Consider the following 22,452-nt stretch of genomic DNA (forward strand, 5'->3'; position numbering starts at 1 on the left):
CCCCATCACACCTATATACCAAATTACACCCACATCATGAATTATAATAAATAAATCTCTTTGCTTACCTGCGATCCACATTTGGGTCAAGCTCAATATTGATCTGGGCAACAATCCAGCTGAAAAGACGACTGTACAAGACCTTCGCTAATGCATCGCGTCCATCAGAAGCCTGACTCACCGTCTTCAACGTCACAATTCTTTCCCCTGTAACCAGGCAACATTAAGGTTGATCTGAGCAATCACAACTACTCAGAAGAATTAGGATTGATAAAATGTGATGGTACCAGCTGTCACTGTCTATGGTTTCTTTCTTTGCATGTTTTAATGTAGAAATGTCTGCCATGTTGGACACTCATGTTGGTAAATTTACTTCCTTATATCACAATGACAGAGTCCCAATCATGTGTTCCAGCTTACTGTCTGCTGTCATAATTCTGTACATGATTACTTTTTTTTCTCATGTTAATTTCCCACATTAATTAGTGAATTTGTTTTAGTAAATTCTACCATATACATGTGCATAAACAAAACATAAACTTACCATGTACAAATGTTATTTAAGTGTTAACTTACCACATACAAATGTTATTTAACTGTTAACTTACCATGTACAAATGTTATTTAACTGTTAACTTACCACATACAAATGTTATTTAACTGTTAGCTTACCATGTACAAATGTCATCTAATTGTTAACTTACCATGTACAAATGTTATTTAACTGTTAACTTACCATGTACAAATGTTATTTAACTGTTAACTTACCATGTACAAATGCTATTCAAGTGTTAACTTACCATGTACAAATGCTATTTAAGTGTTAACTTACCACATACAAATGTTATTTAACTGTTAGCTTACCATGTACAAATGCTATTTAAGTGTTAACTTACCACATACAAATGTTATTTAACTGTTAACTTACCATGTACAAATGCTATTTAAGTGTTAACTTACCACATACAAATGTTATTTAACTGTTAACTTACCATGTACAAATGCTATTTAAGTGTTAACTTACCACATACAAATGTTATTTAACTGTTAACTTACCATGTACAAATGCTATTTAAGTGTTAACTTACCATGTATAAATGTTATTTAACTGTTAACTTACCACATACAAATGTTATTTAAGTGTTAACTTACCATGTACAAATGTTATCTAACTGTTAACTTACCATGTACAAATGCTATTTAAGTGTTAACTTACCACGTACAAATGCTCTGTTTGAGAGTAAAACTGTAGCTAAATCCTCTGGCTGTAGAGACAGAAGCGTTGAAGCTGTAAATAAAAATAAACCAAGGCATTGCTGCAACATTCTTAAAATAAAATTTAACACATAATCACAAATCCAATCGATACATTCATTTCAGCAATTTATATGGCCAAACGCCCACATCTGGTTATAAGCCCAATGTTCATAGTGATGTTGAGTAGATTTAGAATCAGATGTTATTTTGTCCTGTAATAAGCCCATCCCTGATTTTATTCAGAATTCGTATGTTGGCCCCCTTGAGTCTTGTAATAAGCCCATCCCTGATTTTTATTCAGAATTCGTATGTTGGCCCCCTTGAGTCCTGTAATAAGCCCACCCCTGCCTTGATTCAGAATTTGTATGTTGGCCCCCTTGAGTCCTGTAATAAGCCCACCCCTGACTTTGATTCAGAATTGGTATGTTGGCCTCTAGGCCTATTGCAAGTTATATCTGGTTGGAAATCTGGCATTTAAGCTACAGGTCATCTCCCTAGTCACGAATTATTACACCATAGAAACAATAAACAACTATATCATTTTTATTTATTTGTCGTGTTTATTGCTCCTGAACATTCCAGACTATTTCAAGGCAAGTTAGCCTCTTAATACCTGACTGAACATCATGCTGGAGGTCCATTCTAAGCTATATAGAGTGATTTCATTCAAGTTTATTGCCCAGGGGTACAACAATAGGACTGACTCATGATCTCATCTTTGTCAGAGCCACAAACTAGACTGGTTAAGGATCATCAAACTACATGCACACTTGAGACTTTCATGTCCAATGCTCAACCATCTGAGCTATTATGACCTTCACATCTTTACTTAATTGCTGATGTAGTTCACTTAATGTATGGAAATTACTCAATACACATCAATTATCCATATCAAATTAACTGAACATTTTTCATATTTCAATCGTTTAGAAATTTACAGAAAAATAGATGTAAAATATCTACAATACAAACTTTGACATACAATGTAAATTTTAAATTTGATATTAAAATCAACTAACATTAGACTTTATATTTTGTGTAACAAATTAATCCTCACAAAAATTGATAATCTTTGTCTCGAACATTTTTAATAAAATTATTCTAACTGACTGCACCATTATGTTTCATCATTCAAATTTTATTCAATTTGTTTAGAATAGTAATCTAGATGTTTATACCAAAGTCAATCTCATCTTCGTTTACAATGATAACTTGGTCAATTTCAGGATCAGTCACAAAGTCGATGTTACACAGATGAAGAATTCCTGCCACAAGGCCGAGTATCAGGTCAACTTCCTGGTAAAAAACTTACACAAATCAATCCAAGGTGACCCGAAGTTAATCACATTAACCTGATTCAAATCTGTCAACTTTTAAATTGAAAACAAAATATCTTAAATTAAGAATTATAAATAATTAGAAACAGAGTCTATAAACATGTACAAGTGTACGTACCAAATCTCAGGATACAAGCTTTCAATTATTTTTGATTCCATATGATTTTATAAAAACAGTCAAGACATTTAAATGGCAGTAATATTTTTGAGATTTTTTCACATAAAAAAGGTTGTGTTTAGTTGTCAGCAAAACTTATGTACAGCTCAAAAATGATTTTTTTTCTACCTACCTGTGATGAAAATCCAACAATGTTGAATATATTTCTTAATTCTCCCATCCTCATCTCATAATCTTCATAATCCCCACCACTACGAAACACCTTTGTACCATAGTCTTCCTCTATAATCCTACAAGTTAAGGAATGTGTCAGGTTAATGTGCAGAGTAAACTTTTAGTCTCCTTATTAAAAAGATATCATTTTACTTCCAACAATAAATGATAGAGACGAGAACATTACAAAAACATTGTACAAAGACACAGATTTGGACAGCCATTTTCGGCCATTTTGAGACTGAGTTTTCTTGTGGTAGTTTCTGGCTACCTAAATGTACACTAAATTTCTACACCCCAAGAACCATCCACCATACTCCAGGTGTCAAACTCACTATCACTTTCTACACCCCTAGAACCATCCTCCATACTCCAGGTGTCACACTCACTATCACTTTCTACACCCCTAGAACCATACTCCGGGGTCACACTCACTATCACTCTCTACACCCCTAGAACCATACTCCAGGGGTCACACTCACTATCACTCTCTACACCCCTAGAACCATCTTCCATACTCCAGGGGTCACAACCACTATCACTCTCTACACCCCTAGAACCATCTTCCATACTCCAAGGGTCACACTCACTATCACTCTCTACACCCCTAGAACCATCCTCCACACGCCAGGGGTCACACTCACTAACACACTCTACACCCCTTGAACCATACTCCAGGGGTCACACTCACTATCACTCTCTACACCCCTAGAACCATACTCCAGGGGTCACACTCACTATCACTCTCTACACCCCTAGAACCATCCTCCATACTCCAGGGGTCACAACCACTATCACTCTCTACACCCCTTGAACCATCCTCCATACTCCAGGGGTCACAACCACTATCACTCTCTACACCCCTAGAACCATCCTCCATACTCCAAGGGTCACAACCACTATCACTCTCTACACCCCTAGAACCATCTTCCATACTCCAAGGGTCACACTCACTATCACTCTCTACACCCCTAGAACCATACTCCAGGGGTCACACTCACTATCACTCTCTACACCCCTTGAACCATCCTCCATACTCCAGGGGTCACAACCACTATCACTCTCTACACCCCTTGAACCATCCTCCATACTCCAGGGGTCACAACCACTATCACTCTCTACACCCCTAGAACCATCCTCCATACTCCAAGGGTCACACTCACTATCACTCTCTACACCCCTAGAACCATACTCCAGGGGTCACACTCACTATCACTCTCTACACCCCTAGAACCATCCTCCATACTCCAGGGGTCACAACCACTATCACTCTCTACACCCCTAGAACCATACTCCAGGGGTCACACTCACTATCACTCTCTACACCCCTAGAACCATCCTCCACATGCCAGGGGTCACACTCACTATCACTCTCTACACCCCTAGAACCATCCTCCATACTCCAGGGGTCACACTCACTATCACTCTCTACACCCCTAGAACCATCCTCCATACTCCAGGGGTCACACTTGCTATCACTCTCTACACCACTGGAACCATCCTCCATACACCAGGGGTCACACTCACTATCACTCTCTACACCCCTAGAACCATCCACCATACTCCAGGGGTCACAACCACTATCACTCTCTGCACCCCTAGAACCATACTCCAGGGGTCACACTCACTATCACTCCCTACACCACTGGAACCATCCTCCATACTCCAGGGGTCACACTCACTATCCCTCTCTACACCCCTAGAACCAACCACCATACGCCAGGGGTCACACTCACTATCACTCTCTACACCCCTAGAACCATCCACCATACATTGCAATCGTGGTGAAGTGATTAAGGACACAACCATGGCAGTATAGACAAGCCTGATTCTCAGCTTTATGAGAAACAAACTTCACACCTTGGACCTTGTCCATTTGAGATTAACAAGATAAACACTGACTGAGTGATTGTGGACCCACATCCTGTATGAAGACCCCCTTTTGGTATAGGTATTAAAGGTAACAGGAGCATGAATAAAATACTTCTAAGGATTATGTAACTGAATGCATTGTTTTCATGGTATTGTACCTGTACGTTTCGGGCCTCCTAAGGTAGTACCGTTTCTTTTCGTTGACTGACAGCCCGGCAAATAGACAATAGAATATGTGGAATGTACGCTCTCCGGACATTTTGTTAACAACACGCGACTTCTCCAACATGTGTTCAGTAATTTTTGCTAAAATGAAAAAAGAAGAATAAATAAAAGGACAAGAGTACCACAAAGCGGAACAAAATACGCCAGTGAATATCCAAAACAGCAAAGGGACATAACTCTTATTCAAATCGTCTAATCAAAACCCCATTCAGGAAAACACAATTTCATATCATGGTGATTAAGCCTACCAAGTTTCATAAAGATCAACTGAAAAATGTTGGAGGAGATATCCGGACAAATAAAAGTTTACGCTGGACGCCGGACGCACGGACATACAGCGCCATACTAGAAAGACAGACGTATAAAAATGTTTAAAAAATGAATCAATAAAATAAAAACTTCTCTAGGTTAATTTCACTCCTCACAAACCAATATGGTAGCATTTTAGTTAAAGGTAATTGATTTATTTCATGACAGAAATTTTAGCAATTAATTCTATTCAGTGAACACTTCGGAGTCACAGTATTTAGTATAAGAACCAGTCATATCTTTTCTGACAAGAACAAAATTGAATTTATTGCAATACATGTAAATAATTGTATTTGCAAACATTCTTGATGTAATTTTAAAATGGAATCAGATTATTTCCCATTTTCAATAACAGCCATGAAACAACAGAAGAACACATTTTAAACGGCAGGTATATGTTATTACCATCTCCTGATAAATCTCTTAGCAGACATAAAATCTTACTAACATTAATCTGAACAGGATACTATTAATGCGTCTCAGGAGATTTCTACATTATGCTAATGTTGACTATTTGACAAAAAAATAAACTTTTATCAGTTTAGCTTAATAACTATATGATTAAATCAGGTTTTGACATAATTTTGTCGTCTGATTTAATAAAAGCATTACATGTAACAAAAATACCAACACAATATGTATAGTGCAAGTAAGACTATTGTAGGCAGATTTTCCATAATAGACCAATTAACAGATTTCAGAAGTCAGAACTGACTCACCCTGTAATAATTGGAAATGCCTGTTTCAGAAATTTTATGTTTAAAACATCTCAAGTCATAGAATTGTGTGATTGTACAAATGTAGAGCTTGTACATGTGTAGAGATTAAACAAGTGTTGATATTTAACAAGTATAGAGATTGTACAGTATAGAGATTGTACAAGTATAGAGATTGTACAGTATAGAGATTGTACAAGTATAGAGATTGTACCAGTATAGAGATTGTACAAGTATAGAGATTGTACAAGTATAGAGATTGTACAAATGTAGAGATTGTACAAGAATAGAGATTGTACAGTATAGCGATTGTACAAGTAAAAAGATTGTACAGTATAGAGATTGTATAAGTATAGAGATTGTACTAGTGTAGAGATTGTACAAGTGTAGAGATTGTACAAGTGTAAAGATTGTACAAGTGTAGAGATTGTACAGTATAGAGATTGTAGAGATTGTAATAAGATTGTAGTATAGAAATTGTACAAGTGTAGAAAGTGTAAATATTGCACAAGTGTAAAGATTGTACTAGTGTAGAGATTGTACAAGTGTAGAGATTGTACAAGTGTAAAGATTGTACAAGTGTAGAGATTGTACAAGTGTAGATATTGTACAAGTATAGAGATTGTACAGTATATAGATTGTACAGTATAGAGATTGTACAAGTGTAGAGATTGTACAAGTGTAGATATTGTACAAGTGTAGAGATTGTACTAGTGTAGAGATTGTACAAGTGTAGAGATTGTACAGTATAGAGATTGTACAGTATAGAGATTGTACAAGTGTAGAGATTGTACAAGTGTAGAGATTGTACAAGTGTAGAGATTGTACAGTATAGAGATTGTACAGTATAGAGATTGTACAAGTGTAGAGATTGTACAGTATAGAGATTGTACAGTATAGAGATTGTACAGTATAGAGATTGTACAAGTGTAGAGATTGTACAGTGTAGAGATTGTACAAGTGTAGAGATTGTACAAGTGTAGAGATTGTATATGTATATTGAACATGCAAGCCTATAAAATTTCTTTGAAAGTTCATGATAAGCTTACTCACCTCCAGCTATATCACCTTCAGGGGAGAGAATTAGTTCGATCAGCTTCCCAAATCGACTAGAATTTCTGTTCATCACTGTTTCTGCATTTCCAAAGGCTTCTAGAAGTGGGTTTACCTACAAAAATCAGTCCTGTATTCATCAGCCAAAAACCTCAGACCTGGTCAAAAACACATGTCTGTTGCAGTTTCTTTTCCCAAAACTTTTACCAGTATGATTTTATTGAATTTACAGAAAAAGAGCCAACAGAATCTAGTGAATTGTAAAGCAGATTAATGTTAACAAATCCAATGTCAGCTAATTTCATACCTATTACACTTTAGAAAAATCCCTACCAATGATGTCCAGCAACAGGTTTTGAATTGAGCACCAAATACTATCTTGATACGAAATGGAAACACTGACATTATCTCTATTATAAGTGATTCTTTTCACTGCTGTGGTGTAAGATTCTTTATTGAGAGAAAATTGTTTGCTTCCTTGAGGATGTATATGAAATGTTACCTAAAACAAGAAACTGTACCTCTACAATTTTCTGATGGAGATTTGAGAATTCCGAATCATTTGTGAGTCTCACAATCTGAGCTACCAGCATCTTGCTGCTCTCCGTCTTTCCTTTAAAGATAAATAAACAAATATCTTAAATAAAATCATGTGTAACATAACAGTTAGATTTGGCAATTTTCTGAAAATGTCCAACTCAAATTACCAGGCTGACATTGGTACTGCACCTCAAAAATGTTCACATTCATTTAACAATCAAATACTTCATAATGGTTTTAATTCTTAGCAATTAAAATTACTATAGCAATAGAATAACTTTAATTAAAACTGTTCCTTAATTAAATACTTTTTTTTCATGATCTGTACAAAATATTTCAATCAAGTCCAATTACCTGCCCCTGATTCTCCGCTCACTAGGAGGCATTGATTTGTTCCGGTCCGCTGAACACTCTGATGTGTTTTTGACGCCATGGCATAGATATGAGGAGGCAGATCTTTAAATTCTTTAATGTGCTCATATTTCTTCCCAGGCTGTTAAAAATAAAATTTGAAGAAATAATTGAAATAAAAAAAGGGAAAAACAAGAAATCATTTTAAATAGTAGTACAGCTTTCTAACTGTTAACTTTCTGTAAAGGGCACCTAACATTGTACAAAAGACACAAGCACCAATTACGTGAGAGAAACAGTGGAGCCCAATAATGAATTAAATCACATCATTTGTTGCCTCCTTCTTCTGGCTCATCAATGATGCTAAAGGACTTAAAGTCTAGGAGATAATCAAGGTGACCAACAAAAATGTTAAAATTTAGATGAAAATACAGCATATGACAGAATGTGTATGGTTTGGATATAAATAGACTTAAGTTAATCAAAGTCTCTTATTTTTTTCATAACAGTTATCATTAAAAATTTATGAACTGAGAATGAACAACACACATAACAACATTTATCTGTGACAATTTCAATAAGAATTAAAAAGATTTCATTCTTTTAGGTAGAATCTTCTACAACTAATGTATCTTTATGTATATTTGAGCAATATCTGTATTTAGCTACTGTGAAATATCAGCTGGACCAATCTAAAATAATTCTTAGTTGGTCAGTTTTTAAATTTTCATGAAAAATTCCTACTTACAACATCTCCATATATGTTCAACTGTTTGTAAGGATTGACTGACACCAGAATATCCCCAATGTAGGTCTGTAACAACAAAACACAAAAATATATATATGAACAAGGAGGTTCAATAACAACACGACCTGACGTACTCTGTTAAAGGTGCTTTATTAATATGCAGTCCGGTTTCACCCTGACGAAGCCCTCCCCCTGGCGAAACTGGTCGGCATATTGCATATCTTAGCCATATGCAATCATCCTGCATACTTTTAGGTATCTACACCTAGATGACAAACCTGATACATCACCACGAAGAAGCAAGGTGTTGACTCCTCCATTTAAAAATCTATTTAAAATTTGATAATAAAAATACTTCTGGTTCTATACACATATATATCAAAATACTGGTAACCCTTATCAATAATTTTGAAACCTTCTTATCTTAATACACATAGAAGCTTTACTTCAATTGAGGTACCAGTAATACACATAGAAACTTTACTTGAATTGAGGTACCAGTAATACACATAGAAACTTTACTTGAATTGAGGTACCAGTAATACACATAGAAACTTTAATTGAGGTACCAGTAATACACATAGAAACTTTACTTTGAGGTACCAGTAATACACATAGAAACTTTAATTGAGGTACCAGTAATACACATAGAAACTTTACTTTGAGGTACCAGTAATACACATAGAAACTTTACTTTGAGGTACCAGTAATACACATAGAAACTTTACCTTAATTGAGGTACCAGTAATACACATAGAAACTTTAATTGAGGTACCAGTAATACACATAGAAACTTTACCTTAATTGAGGTACCAGTAATACACATAGAAACTTTACTTTAATTGAGGTACCAGTAATACACATAGAAACTTTACTTTAATTGAGGTACCAGTAATACACATAGAAACTTTACTTTAATTGAGGTACCAGTAATACACATAGAAACTTTACTTTAATTGAGGTACCAGTAATACACATAGAAACTTTACTTTAATTGAGGTACCAGTAATACACATAGAAACTTTACTTTGAGGTACCAGTAATACACATAGAAACTTTACCTTAATTGAGGTACCAGTAATACACATAGAAACTTTACTTTAATTGAGGTACCAGTAATACACATAGAAACTTTACTTTAATTGAGGTACCAGTAATACACATAGAAACTTTACTTTGAGGTACCAGTAATACACATAGAAACTTTACTTTACTTTGAGGTACCAGTAATACACATAGAAACTTTACTTTAATTGAGGTACCAGTAATACACATAGAAACTTTACTTTAATTGAGGTACCAGTAATACACATAGAAACTTTACTTTAATTGAGGTACCAGTAATACACATAGAAACTTTACTTTAATTGAGGTACCAGTAATACACATAGAAACTTTACCTTAATTGAGGTACCAGTAATATTTAGATCTTGTACAAGTTAATAAAGATTCAAAAACACAAATGTCTGTTGGGTAATGTTATGTTTTGAACAATTCAACAATTAATTAGAAAAAATATCAGAATGACAATTTTATCAAATTTCTTTTCAAGGACATGCGTTTCTTTAAGGGATAACAACAGTGAAAGTCACTGAGTTATTTCTGTTAGAGAAAATAGGATTTGAAGTACCATTGTAACATCTTATTTATAGTAACAAGTATTCAGGTGCACCATCTGTATACATACATATATCATGTCACACTCGTATCTGTCCTTAAGTTCTTTGAGGATTGTCTGCTCGTCAAGGTCACTCAAGTGAGCAAGATCATCAGTGTAGCCCTTCGGAGGTCCCATGGTTACCTGGCAACCACTGTCTGGTGAGTGGTAACTGGTAAATTTAACTTCTTAAGTCATTATTAATGCTGAAAAAAAAATCAATAATATTGAATGTACTTAGAGTTGTATGGTAAAGTTCTTATCTACGAACATAAGGCAACAGGTTGTCTTTATTTATACAGTCAGAAGAAGGCAAGCATCCGTTATACCTGTATGTAGAAATATTATGTTAAAATAATGGACTTCCTCAAGCAAAAAAATTTTTAAAAAATTCATATTTAATGCATATAGTCTTAAATTTACTAATAACCTACAATATTTATCTAAATTCTTAATGCATAACAGTTAAGTGAAACTTTCTGGCTATTTGCATTTGTATAATGAAAAAAAAATGAAATAATTTACTTTGCTTGTCCTTATCAGAGTATTATTAATGGACGATTGTGAATAAACAGATTTTCTTTGTCTAATTCAGAAATAAAGAATCAGGGCCAGTATTCATGAAACCGTTCTCATGCTCAAGCATAGATTTTGTACTCAAGATAACTTTTTCATAATTCACCCAAATCATATCCAATGATATAAATGTCAAATATTAATACTGAATATAGCATTTGGCTTGAAGTCCTTCCAAAATATTTTCCAATCTTTGACAAAATCAGCCTTTTTTATTAATTTTTAACTAATGAAAGATATAAAACTTGAGCACAAAATTTCTGCTTGAGCATGAGAAGTGTTTTGTGAATATGGTTCCAGGTATCAACACAGTCCCCACCATAAACAAATATCCAGTATCTAACGTCCATATGCTGTATGTCTGTACTTAGAAATAGTCATTTTTATGAAAATTCCAATATATACTAGCACTGTCAATAAGTTGTAAAAATAGTAGTGGTTAGTTGTGATATGCAAAATGCTGGGAAAATGAAAAGTAAATGTGTAATTTAGCTATATATATGTGTGTGTGTGATATAACAGGCCACAATAGTTAGATATAGTCATATCTGTGTGGTTCCAGCTCTAACTTATGATGGCGCAAGGACAGTGGTATAATAGATATACCATAGATATAGTCCTAGGTGGACAAGAAAACTATATATATATATATAGTTCCTTTTTTTGGGCAAGTCCGCCATTTATACAGTCCTGTGTAGGGGAGACAGTTATTGAATGCAGTTCTGTATGGTCAGTTCTACAGTTTTCTGCAGTTTCGTGTTGGTAGCTGTATGGTTCATAATCTGAAGATGGCAACCACGTAACCCCAGATGTCCTGTGTAGACAGATGTCCTGTGTAGACATATGTCCTGTGTAGACAGATGCTCTGTGTAGACAGATGCTCTGTGTACCTGTGTAGACAGATGGTCTGTGTAGACAGATACTCTGTGTAGACAGATGCTCTGTGTACCTGTGTAGACAGATGCTCTGTGTAGACAGATGTCCTGTGTAGACAGATGCTCTGTGTAGACAGATGTCCTGTGTAGACAGATGTCCTGTGTAGACAGATGCTCTGTGTACCTGTGTAGACAGATGTCCTGTGTAGACAGATGCTCTGTGTAGACCGATGTCCTGTGTAGACAGATGCTCTGTGTAGACAGATGTCCTGTGTAGACAGATGCTCTGTGTACCTGTGTAGACAGATGCTCTGTGTAGACAGATACTCTGTGTAGACAGATGCTCTGTGTACCTGTGTAGACAGATGCTGTGTGTAGACAGATGTCCTTTGTAGACAGATGCTCTGTGTAGACCGATGTCCTGTGTAGACAGATGCTCTGTGTAGACAGATGTCCTGTGTAGACAGATGCTCTGTGTACCTGTGTAGACAGATGCTCTGTGTAGATAGATACTCTGTGTAGACAGATGCTCTGTGTACCTGTGTAGACAGACGCTGTGTGTAGACAGATGTCCTTTGTAGACAGATGCTCTGTGTAGACAGATGTCCTGTATAGAAAGATGGCCTGTGTAGACAGATGCTCTGTGTAGACAGATGCTCTGTGTAGAAAGATGTCCTGTGTAGACAGATGCTCTGTGTAGACAGATGCCCTGTGTAGACAGATGCCCTGTGTAGACAGATGCTCTGTGTAGACAGATGTTCTGTGTACCTGTGTAGACAGATGCTCTGTGTACCTGTGTAGACAGATGCTCTGTGTAGACAGATGTCCTGTGTAGACAGATGCTCTGTGTAGACAGATGTCCTGTGTAGACAGATGTCCTGTGTAGACAGATGCTCTGTGTAGACAGATGTCCTGTGTAGACAGATGTCCTGTGTAGACAGATGCTCTGTGTACCTGTGTAGACAGATGCTCTGTGTACCTGTGTAGACAGATGCTCTGTGTACCTGTGTAGACAGATGCTCTGTGTACCTGTGTAGACAGATGCTCTGTGTAGACAGATGTCCTGTGTAGACAGATGTCCTGTGTAGACAGATGTCCTGTGTAGACAGATGCTCTGTGTAGACAGATGTCCTGTGTAGACAGATGCTCTCTGTAGACAGATGTCCTGTGTAGACAGATGCTCTGTGTAGACAGATGTCCTGTGTAGACAGATGCTCTGTGTACCTGTGTAGACAGATGCTCTGTGTAGACAGATACTCTGTGTAGACAGATGCTCTGTGTACCTGTGTAGACAGATGCTGTGTGTAGACAGATGTCCTTTGTAGACAGATGCTCTGTGTAGACAGATGCTCTGTGTAGACAGATGTCCTGTGTAGACAGATGCTCTGTGTACCTGTGTAGACAGATGCTCTGTGTAGACAGATACTCTGTGTAGACAGATGCTCTGTGTACCTGTGTAGACAGATGCTGTGTGTAGACAGATGTCCTTTGTAGACAGATGCTCTGTGTAGACCGATGTCCTGTGTAGACAGATGCTCTGTGTAGACAGATGTCCTGTGTAGACAGATGCTCTGTGTACCTGTGTAGACAGATGCTCTGTGTAGACAGATACTCTGTGTAGACAGATGCTCTGTGTACCTGTGTAGACAGACGCTGTGTGTAGACAGATGTCCTTTGTAGACAGATGCTCTGTGTAGACAGATGTCCTGTATAGAAAGATGGCCTGTGTAGACAGATGCTCTGTGTAGACAGATGCTCTGTGTAGACAGATGACCTGCGTAGACAGATGCTCTGTGTACCTGTGTAGACAGATGCTCTGTGTACCTGTGTAGACAGATGCTCTGTGTACCTGTGTAGACAGATGCTCTGTGTAGACAGATGTCCTGTGTAGACAGATGTCCTGTGTAGACAGATGCTCTGTGTACCTGTGTAGACAGATGTCCTGTGTAGACAGATGCTCTGTGTAGACCGATGTCCTGTGTAGACAGATGCTCTGTGTAGACAGATGTCCTGTGTAGACAGATGCTCTGTGTACCTGTGTAGACAGATGCTCTGTGTAGACAGATACTCTGTGTAGACAGATGCTCTGTGTACCTGTGTAGACAGATGCTGTGTGTAGACAGATGTCCTTTGTAGACAGATGCTCTGTGTAGACAGATGCTCTGTGTAGACAGATGTCCTGTGTAGAAAGATGGCCTGTGTAGACAGATGCTCTGTGTAGACAGATGCTCTGTGTAGACAGATGACCTGCGTAGACAGATGCTCTGTGTACCTGTGTAGACAGATGCTGTGTGTAGACAGATGCCCTGTGTAGACAGATGCTCTGTGTAGACAGATGTCCTGTGTACCTGTGTAGACAGATGCTCTGTGTAGACAGATGCTCTGTGTAGACAGATGTCCTGTGTAGACAGATGCTCTGTGTAGACAGATGTCCTGTGTAGACAGATGTCCTGTGTAGACAGATGCTCTGTGTAGACAGATGTCCTGTGTAGACACATTACGTATGTGTATACTGGTGTAAGTATTTGTTCAGTGTAAAATTGAACCCCTATACAGGAACTAGACATTGTAGATATACACATACATATACAACATAACTACATAAATATGTTGAATCAGTGTCAGAAATATCAAATCTATTTCATGAACCAGATTTAACCTCAAAATGATCGACTACCAGTTACACAGATTACACATACCAAATATCTCCTGTTTAAAAAACCTAGATTTCGGACACATAAACTTGGACACAAGCAGGGTGTTCAGCTACATTAGCTTAAGTATTGTAAATTAGGTCGAAGAAATACAATGTAATGTTTGTATATATCTAATGGCAACATTGGTGGGCTTATTACCAGGCATGGGGTTATTGCCAGATGAATATATGGTGTAATATATTCATGCTTCAGTGATTTTGATGGGAGATCAAATGTACATGTGCTTGGTTTCTATATTAATCCACATTAACATGCTTACCTTATAAGGTTCTTTCATGATCCGTGTCCGTTAGGATCTTAAATAAGTTTTCATTTCATATTATAAAATATCATGAAAAAATTCCTAGCTATGAAGACACCTGCTATAGCTATACAGACAGATTTGTGTAAAGCCCAAGGAGAGAAACAGCACATCACAAGACAGTTCATTTTATCAACTTCCTTAGAAATCTTAGACTGCTCTAGGAATTGATCCAAACTGTGGAACAAGAACCCTGGGATATTATATAATAATGCAAAGTCAAATGATCTCCCAGTCAAACGTTCAGAACCTTCACCGGTAAAGTCAACAATCAATTTACAGGTAACAAAGATAACAAGTAGTGTTTGTTTACTGGAGTTTGATTTCTAAACCAAGAACATCAAAAGTAAAAAGATTTATATCGTCATCAGTCATTCTCTTCAGAAAATCAAGTCAAAAATATCAATCACAACAGCATCAGAGCTTCGGTTCTGATGAACCTACTACTCAACCTACTAACACAAACAGCGTTGACTATACTACCTAACTCAACCTACTAACACAAACAGCATTGACCATACTACCTAACCCAACCTACTAACATGAACAGTGTTGACTATACTACCTAAATCCTTCTTACCCAACCTACTAACACAAACAGTGTTGACTATACTACCTAAATCCTTCTCACCCAACCTACTAACACAAACAGCATTGACTATACTACCTAACTCAACCTACTAACACAAACAGCGTTGACTATACTACCTAACTCAACCTACTAACACAAACAGTGTTGACTATACTACCTAACTCAACCTACTAACATACCTAACTCAACCTACTAACACAAACAGTGTTGACTATACTACCTAAATCCCTAACCCAACCTACTAACACAAACAGCGTTGACTATACTACCTAACTCAACCTACTAACACAAACAGTGTTGACTATACTACCTAACTCAACCTACTAACACAAACAGCGTTGACTATACTACCTAACTCAACCTACTAACACAAACAGTGTTGACTATACTACCTAACTCAACCTACTAACACAAACAGCGTTGACTATACTACCTAACACAACCTACTAACAAAAACAGCGTTGACTATACTACCTAACTCAACCTACTAACACAAACAGCATTGACCATACTACCTAACTCAACCTACTAACACAAACAGTGTTGACTATACTACCTAACTCAACCTACTAACACAAACAGTGTTGACTATATTACCTAACTCAACCTACTAACACAAACAGTGTTGACTATACTACCTAACTCAACCTACTAACACGAACAGTGTTGACTATACTACCTAAATCCTTCTTACCCAACCTACTAACACAAACAGTGTTGACTATACTACCTAAATCCTTCTTACCCAACCTACTAACACGAACAGTGTTGACTATACTACCTAAATCCTTCTTACCCAACCTACTAACACAAACAGTGTTGACTATACTACCTAAATCCTTCTTACCCAACCTACTAACACAAACAGTGTTGACTATACTACCTAAATCCTTCTTACCCAACCTACTAACACGAACAGTGTTGACTATACTACCTAAATCCTTCTTACCCAACCTACTAACACAAACAGTGTTGACTATACTACCTAACTCAACCTACTAACACAAACAGTGTTGACTATATTACCTAACTCAACCTACTAACACAAACAGTGTTGACTATACTACCTAACTCAACCTACTAACACAAACAGCATTGACTATACTACCTAACTCAACCTACTAACATGAACAGTGTTGACCATACTACCTAACTCAACCTACTAACACAAACAGCGTTGACTATACTACCTAACTCAACCTACTAACACAAACAGTGTTGACTATACTACCTAAATCCTTCTTACCCAACCTACTAACACAAACAGTGTTGACTATACTACCTAAATCCTTCTCACCCAACCTACTAACACAAACAGCATTGACTATACTACCTAACTCAACCTACTAACACAAACAGTGTTGACTATACTACCTAACTCAACCTACTAACACAAACAGCGTTGACTATACTACCTAACTCAACCTACTAACATGAACAGTGTTGACTATACTACCTAACTCAACCTACTAACACAAACAGCGTTGACTATACTACCTAAATCCTTCTAAGTCATTCTTTTCATTTATTGGATGTGGTGCTTAATAATCAATACTGCCACTTAGTACCAGAGTATTTTCTTCTGTATTCACAAAACACAGGACGAGTGCATGTGTACTGTATGACATTATGATAACATAAGTCAACAGCCTTTATCTATACACTACAACATACATGAATATATATCTAAGATGTAGGTAAATATAAGTAAAAACACAATGTCGGTAAATGAAGATTTACATAAACAAAAGATGGATCAACTATACAATGGAGGAAAATATTTGATCTACAATGTAGGTAATTATTCACTATACAATGTAGGTAATTATTCACTCTGCAATTTAGGTAAATATTCACTCTACAATGTAGGTAATTATTCACTATACAATGTAGGTCATTAACCACTCTACAATGTAGGTAATTATTCACTATACAATGTAGGTAATTATTCACTCTACAATGTAGGTAATTATTCACTATACAATGTAGGTAATCATTCACTCTACAATGTAGGTAATTATTCACTCTACAATGTAGGTAAATATTCACTATAAAATATAGGTAATTATTCACTATACAATGTAGGTCATTAACCACTCTACAATGTAGGTAATTATTTGTTATACAATGTAGGTAAATATTCAATCTACAATTTAGGTAAATATTCACTATACAATGTAGGTAAATATTTACTATACAATGTAGGTAAATATTCACTATACAATGTAGGTAATTATTCACTATACAATGTAGGTAAATATTCACTATAAAATGTAGGTAATTATTCACTTTACAATGTAGGTAATTATTCACTATACAATGTAGGTAAATATTCACTATAAAATGTAGGTAATTATTCACTCTACAATGTAGGTAATTATTCACTATACAATGTAGGTAAATATTCACTATAAAATGTAGGTAATTATTCACTCTACAATGTAGGTAATTATTCACTATACAATGTAGGTAAATATTTACTCTACATTAAAGATAAACATTCACTCTACAATTTAGGTAAATATTCACTCTACAATGTAGGTAATTATTCACTATACAATGTAGGTAAATATTCACTATACAATGTAGGTAAATATTTACTCTACATTAAAGATGACATTCACTCTACAATTTAGGTAAATATTCACTCTATAATTTAGGTAAATATTCACTATAAAATGTAGGTAAATATTCACTATAAAATGTAGGTAAATATTCACTATACAATTTAGGTAAATATTCACTCTACAATGTAGGTAATTATTCACTTTACAATGTAGGTAATTATTCACTATACAATGTAGGTAAATATTTACTCTACATTAAAGATAAACATTCACTCTACAATGTAGGTAACTATTCACTCTACAATGTAGGTAATTATTCACTATACAATGTAGGTAATTATTCACTCTGCAATTTAGGTAAATATTCACTCTACAATGTAGGTAATTATTCACTATACAATGTAGGTCATTAACCACTCTACAATGTAGGTAATTATTCACTATACAATGTAGGTAATTATTCACTCTACAATGTAGGTAATTATTCACTATACAATGTAGGTAATTATTCACTCTACAATGTAGGTAATTATTCACTCTACAATTTAGGTAAATATTCACTATAAAATATAGGTAATTATTCACTATACAATGTAGGTCATTAACCACTCTACAATGTAGGTAATTATTTGTTATACAATGTAGGTAAATATTCAATCTACAATTTAGGTAAATATTCACTATACAATGTAGGTAAATATTTACTATACAATGTAGGTAAATATTCACTATACAATGTAGGTAATTATTCACTATACAATGTAGGTAAATATTCACTATAAAATGTAGGTAATTATTCACTTTACAATGTAGGTAATTATTCACTATACAATGTAGGTAAATATTCACTATAAAATGTAGGTAATTATTCACTCTACAATGTAGGTAATTATTCACTATACAATGTAGGTAAATATTCACTATAAAATGTAGGTAATTATTCACTCTACAATGTAGGTAATTATTCACTATACAATGTAGGTAAATATTTACTCTACATTAAAGATAAACATTCACTCTACAATTTAGGTAAATATTCACTCTACAATGTAGGTAATTATTCACTATACAATGTAGGTAAATATTCACTATACAATGTAGGTAAATATTTACTCTACATTAAAGATAAACATTCACTCTACAATTTAGGTAAATATTCACTCTATAATTTAGGTAAATATTCACTATAAAATGTAGGTAAATATTCACTATAAAATGTAGGTAAATATTCACTATACAATTTAGGTAAATATTCACTCTACAATGTAGGTAATTATTCACTATACAATGTAGGTAAATATTCACTATACAATGTAGGTAAATATTTACTCTACATTAAAGATAAACATTCACTCTACAATGTAGGTAACTATTCACTCTACAATGTAGGTAATTATTCACTATACAATGTAGGTAAATATTCACTATAAAATGTAGGTAATTATTCACTCTACAATGTAGGTAATTATTCACTATACAATGTAGGTAAATATTTACTCTACATTAAAGATAAACATTCACTCTACAATTTAGGTAAATATTCACTCTACAATGTAGGTAATTATTCACTATACAATGTAGGTAAATATTCACTATACAATGTAGGTAAATATTTACTCTACATTAAAGATAAACATTCACTCTACAATTTAGGTAAATATTCACTCTACAATTTAGGTAAATATTCACTATAAAATGTAGGTAAATATTCACTATAAAATGTAGGTAAATATTCACTATACAATGTAGGTAATTATTCACTCTACAATTTAGGTAAATATTCACTCTACAATGTAGGTAATTATTCACTATACAATGTAGGTAAATATTCACTATACAATGTAGGTAAATATTTACTCTACATTAAAGATAAACATTCACTCTCCAATGTAGGTAAATATTCACTCTACAATGTAGGTAATTATTAAATATACAATGTAGGTAATTATTCACTATACAATGTAGGTAAATATTCACTATACAATGTAGGTCATTAACCACTCTACAATGTAGGTAATTATTTGTTATACAATGTAGGTAAATATTCAATCTACAATTTAGGTAAGTATTCACTATACAAAGTAGGTAATTATTCACTATACAATGTAGGTAAATATTTACTCTACAATTTAGGCAAATATTCACTCTACAATGTACGTAAATATTCACTATACAATGTAGGTAAATATTCACTATAAAATGTAGGTAATTATTCACTCTACAATTTAGGTAAATATTCACTATACAATGTAGGTAACTATTCACTATACAATGTAATTATTCACTATACAATGTAGGTAATTATTCACTATACAATGTAGGTAATTATTCAATATACAATGTAGGTAATTATTCACTATACAATGTAGGTAATTATTCACTATACAATGTAGGTAATTATTCACTATACAATGTAGGTAACTATTCACTATACAATGTAGGTAATTATTCACTATACAATGTAGGTAATTATTCAATATACAATGTAGGTAAATATTCACTATACAATGTAGGTAACTATTCACTATACAATGTAGGTAATTATTCACTATACAATGTAGGTAATTATTCAATATACAATGTAGGTAAATATTCACTCTACAATGTAGGTAATTATTCACTATACAATGTAGGTAATTATTCACTATACAATGTAGGTAATTATTCACTATACAATGTAGGTAATTATTCACTATACAATGTAGGTAATTATTCACTATAAAATGTAGGTCATTAACCACTCTATAATGTAGGTAATTATTTGTTATACAATGTAGGTAAATATTCAATCTACAATGTAGGTAAATATTCACTTTACAATGTAGGTAATTATTCACTATACAATGTAGGTAATTATTCACTATACAATTTAGGTAATTATTATTCACTCTACAATGTAGGTAAATATTCACTATACAATGTAGGTAAATATTCAATCTACAATGTAGGTAAATATTCACTATACAATGTAGGTAATTATTCACTATACAATGTAGGTAATTATTCACTCTACAATGTAGGTAATCATTCACTATACAATGTAGGTAAATAATCACTCTACAATGTAGGTAAATATTCACTATACAATGTAGGTAAATATTCACTCTACAATGTAGGTAATCATTCACTATACAATGTAGGTAATTATTCACTATACAATGTAGGTCATTAACCACTCTACAATGAAGGTAATTATTTGTTATACAATGTAGGTAATTATTCACAATACAATGTAGGTAATTATTCACTCTACAATGTAGGTAATCATTCACTATACAATGTAGGTAATTATTCACTATACAATGTAGGTAATTATTCACTATACAATGTAGGTAATTATTCACTATACAATGTAGGTCATTAACCACTCTACAATGAAGGTAATTATTTGTTATACAATGTAGGTAAATATTCAATCTACAATGTAGGTAAATATTCACTATACAATGTAGGTAATTATTCACTATACAATGTAGGTCATTAACCACTCTACAATGTAGGTAATTATTTGTTATACAATGTAGGTAAATATTCAATCTACAATTTAGGTAAATATTCACTATACAATGTAGGTAATTATTCACTATACAATGTAGGTAAATATTCACTCTACAATTTAGGTAAATATTCACTCTACAATGTAGGTAAATATTCACTCTACAATGTAGGTAAATATTCACTCTACAATGTAGGTAAATATTCACTCTACAATGTAGGTAAATATTCACTACAATTTAGGTAAATATTCACTACAAAATGTAGGTAATTATTCACTCTACAATGTAGGTAAAGATTCACTATACAATGTAGGTAAATATTCACTATACAATGTAGGTAAATATTCACTATACAATGTAGGTAAATATTCACTCTACAATGTAGGTAAATATTCACTCTACAATATAGGTAAATATTTGCTGTATAGGTAAATATTCCCTGGATAGGTAAATATTTGCTGTATATGTAAATATTTGCTGTATAGGTAAATATTCCCTGTATAGGTAAATATTTGCTGTATAGGTAAATATTCCCCGTATATGTAAATATTTGCTTTATAGGTAAATATTCTCAGTATAGGTAAATATTTGCTGTATAGGTAAATATTCTCAGTATAGGTAAATATTCTCAGTATAGGTAAATATTTGCTGTATAGGTAAATATTCTTCCCTGTATATGTAAATATTCACTGTATAGGTAAATATTCACTGTAGAGGTAAATACTTGCTTGACAATTATATATCTATGTAGTAAATATTCACTTAGAAATGTATATTTATATTCACATTACATATAAGTGCAATGTAGATAAGACTTTATTCTGCAATGTAGGTAAGACTTTATTCTGCAATGTAGGTAAGACTTTATTCTGCAATGTAGTTAAGACTTTATTCTGAAATGTAGTTAAGACTTTATTCTGCAATGTAGTTA

The 22,452-nt window shown here is 34.2% G+C and overlaps 1 protein-coding gene across 1 annotated transcript in view; it reads right to left on the reverse strand.

Annotated features, from left to right (window-relative positions):
• Positions 1–22,452, reverse strand: part of LOC132544248 (myosin-IIIb-like) — a 52,852-nt gene that overhangs the window by 28,872 nt on the left and 1,528 nt on the right. The window contains exons 2-11 of the mRNA XM_060207820.1: positions 10,427–10,602; positions 8,740–8,805; positions 7,995–8,133; positions 7,622–7,713; positions 7,101–7,215; positions 4,956–5,103; positions 2,885–3,002; positions 2,436–2,553; positions 1,217–1,288; positions 69–207 (exon numbers count right to left, since the gene is read on the reverse strand). Of these exons, the coding sequence (XP_060063803.1) occupies positions 69–207; positions 1,217–1,288; positions 2,436–2,553; positions 2,885–3,002; positions 4,956–5,103; positions 7,101–7,215; positions 7,622–7,713; positions 7,995–8,133; positions 8,740–8,805; positions 10,427–10,534 (1,115 nt within the window). The 5' untranslated portion in view covers positions 10,535–10,602. The remainder of the gene's footprint in view (positions 1–68; positions 208–1,216; positions 1,289–2,435; positions 2,554–2,884; positions 3,003–4,955; positions 5,104–7,100; positions 7,216–7,621; positions 7,714–7,994; positions 8,134–8,739; positions 8,806–10,426; positions 10,603–22,452) is intronic.

The sequence above is a fragment of the Ylistrum balloti genome, unplaced genomic scaffold (assembly GCF_031769215.1).
Source record: "Ylistrum balloti isolate Yb309-2 unplaced genomic scaffold, AGI_CSIRO_Ybal_v1 Utg369786, whole genome shotgun sequence".
Lineage (NCBI taxonomy): Eukaryota > Metazoa > Mollusca > Bivalvia > Pectinida > Pectinidae > Ylistrum > Ylistrum balloti.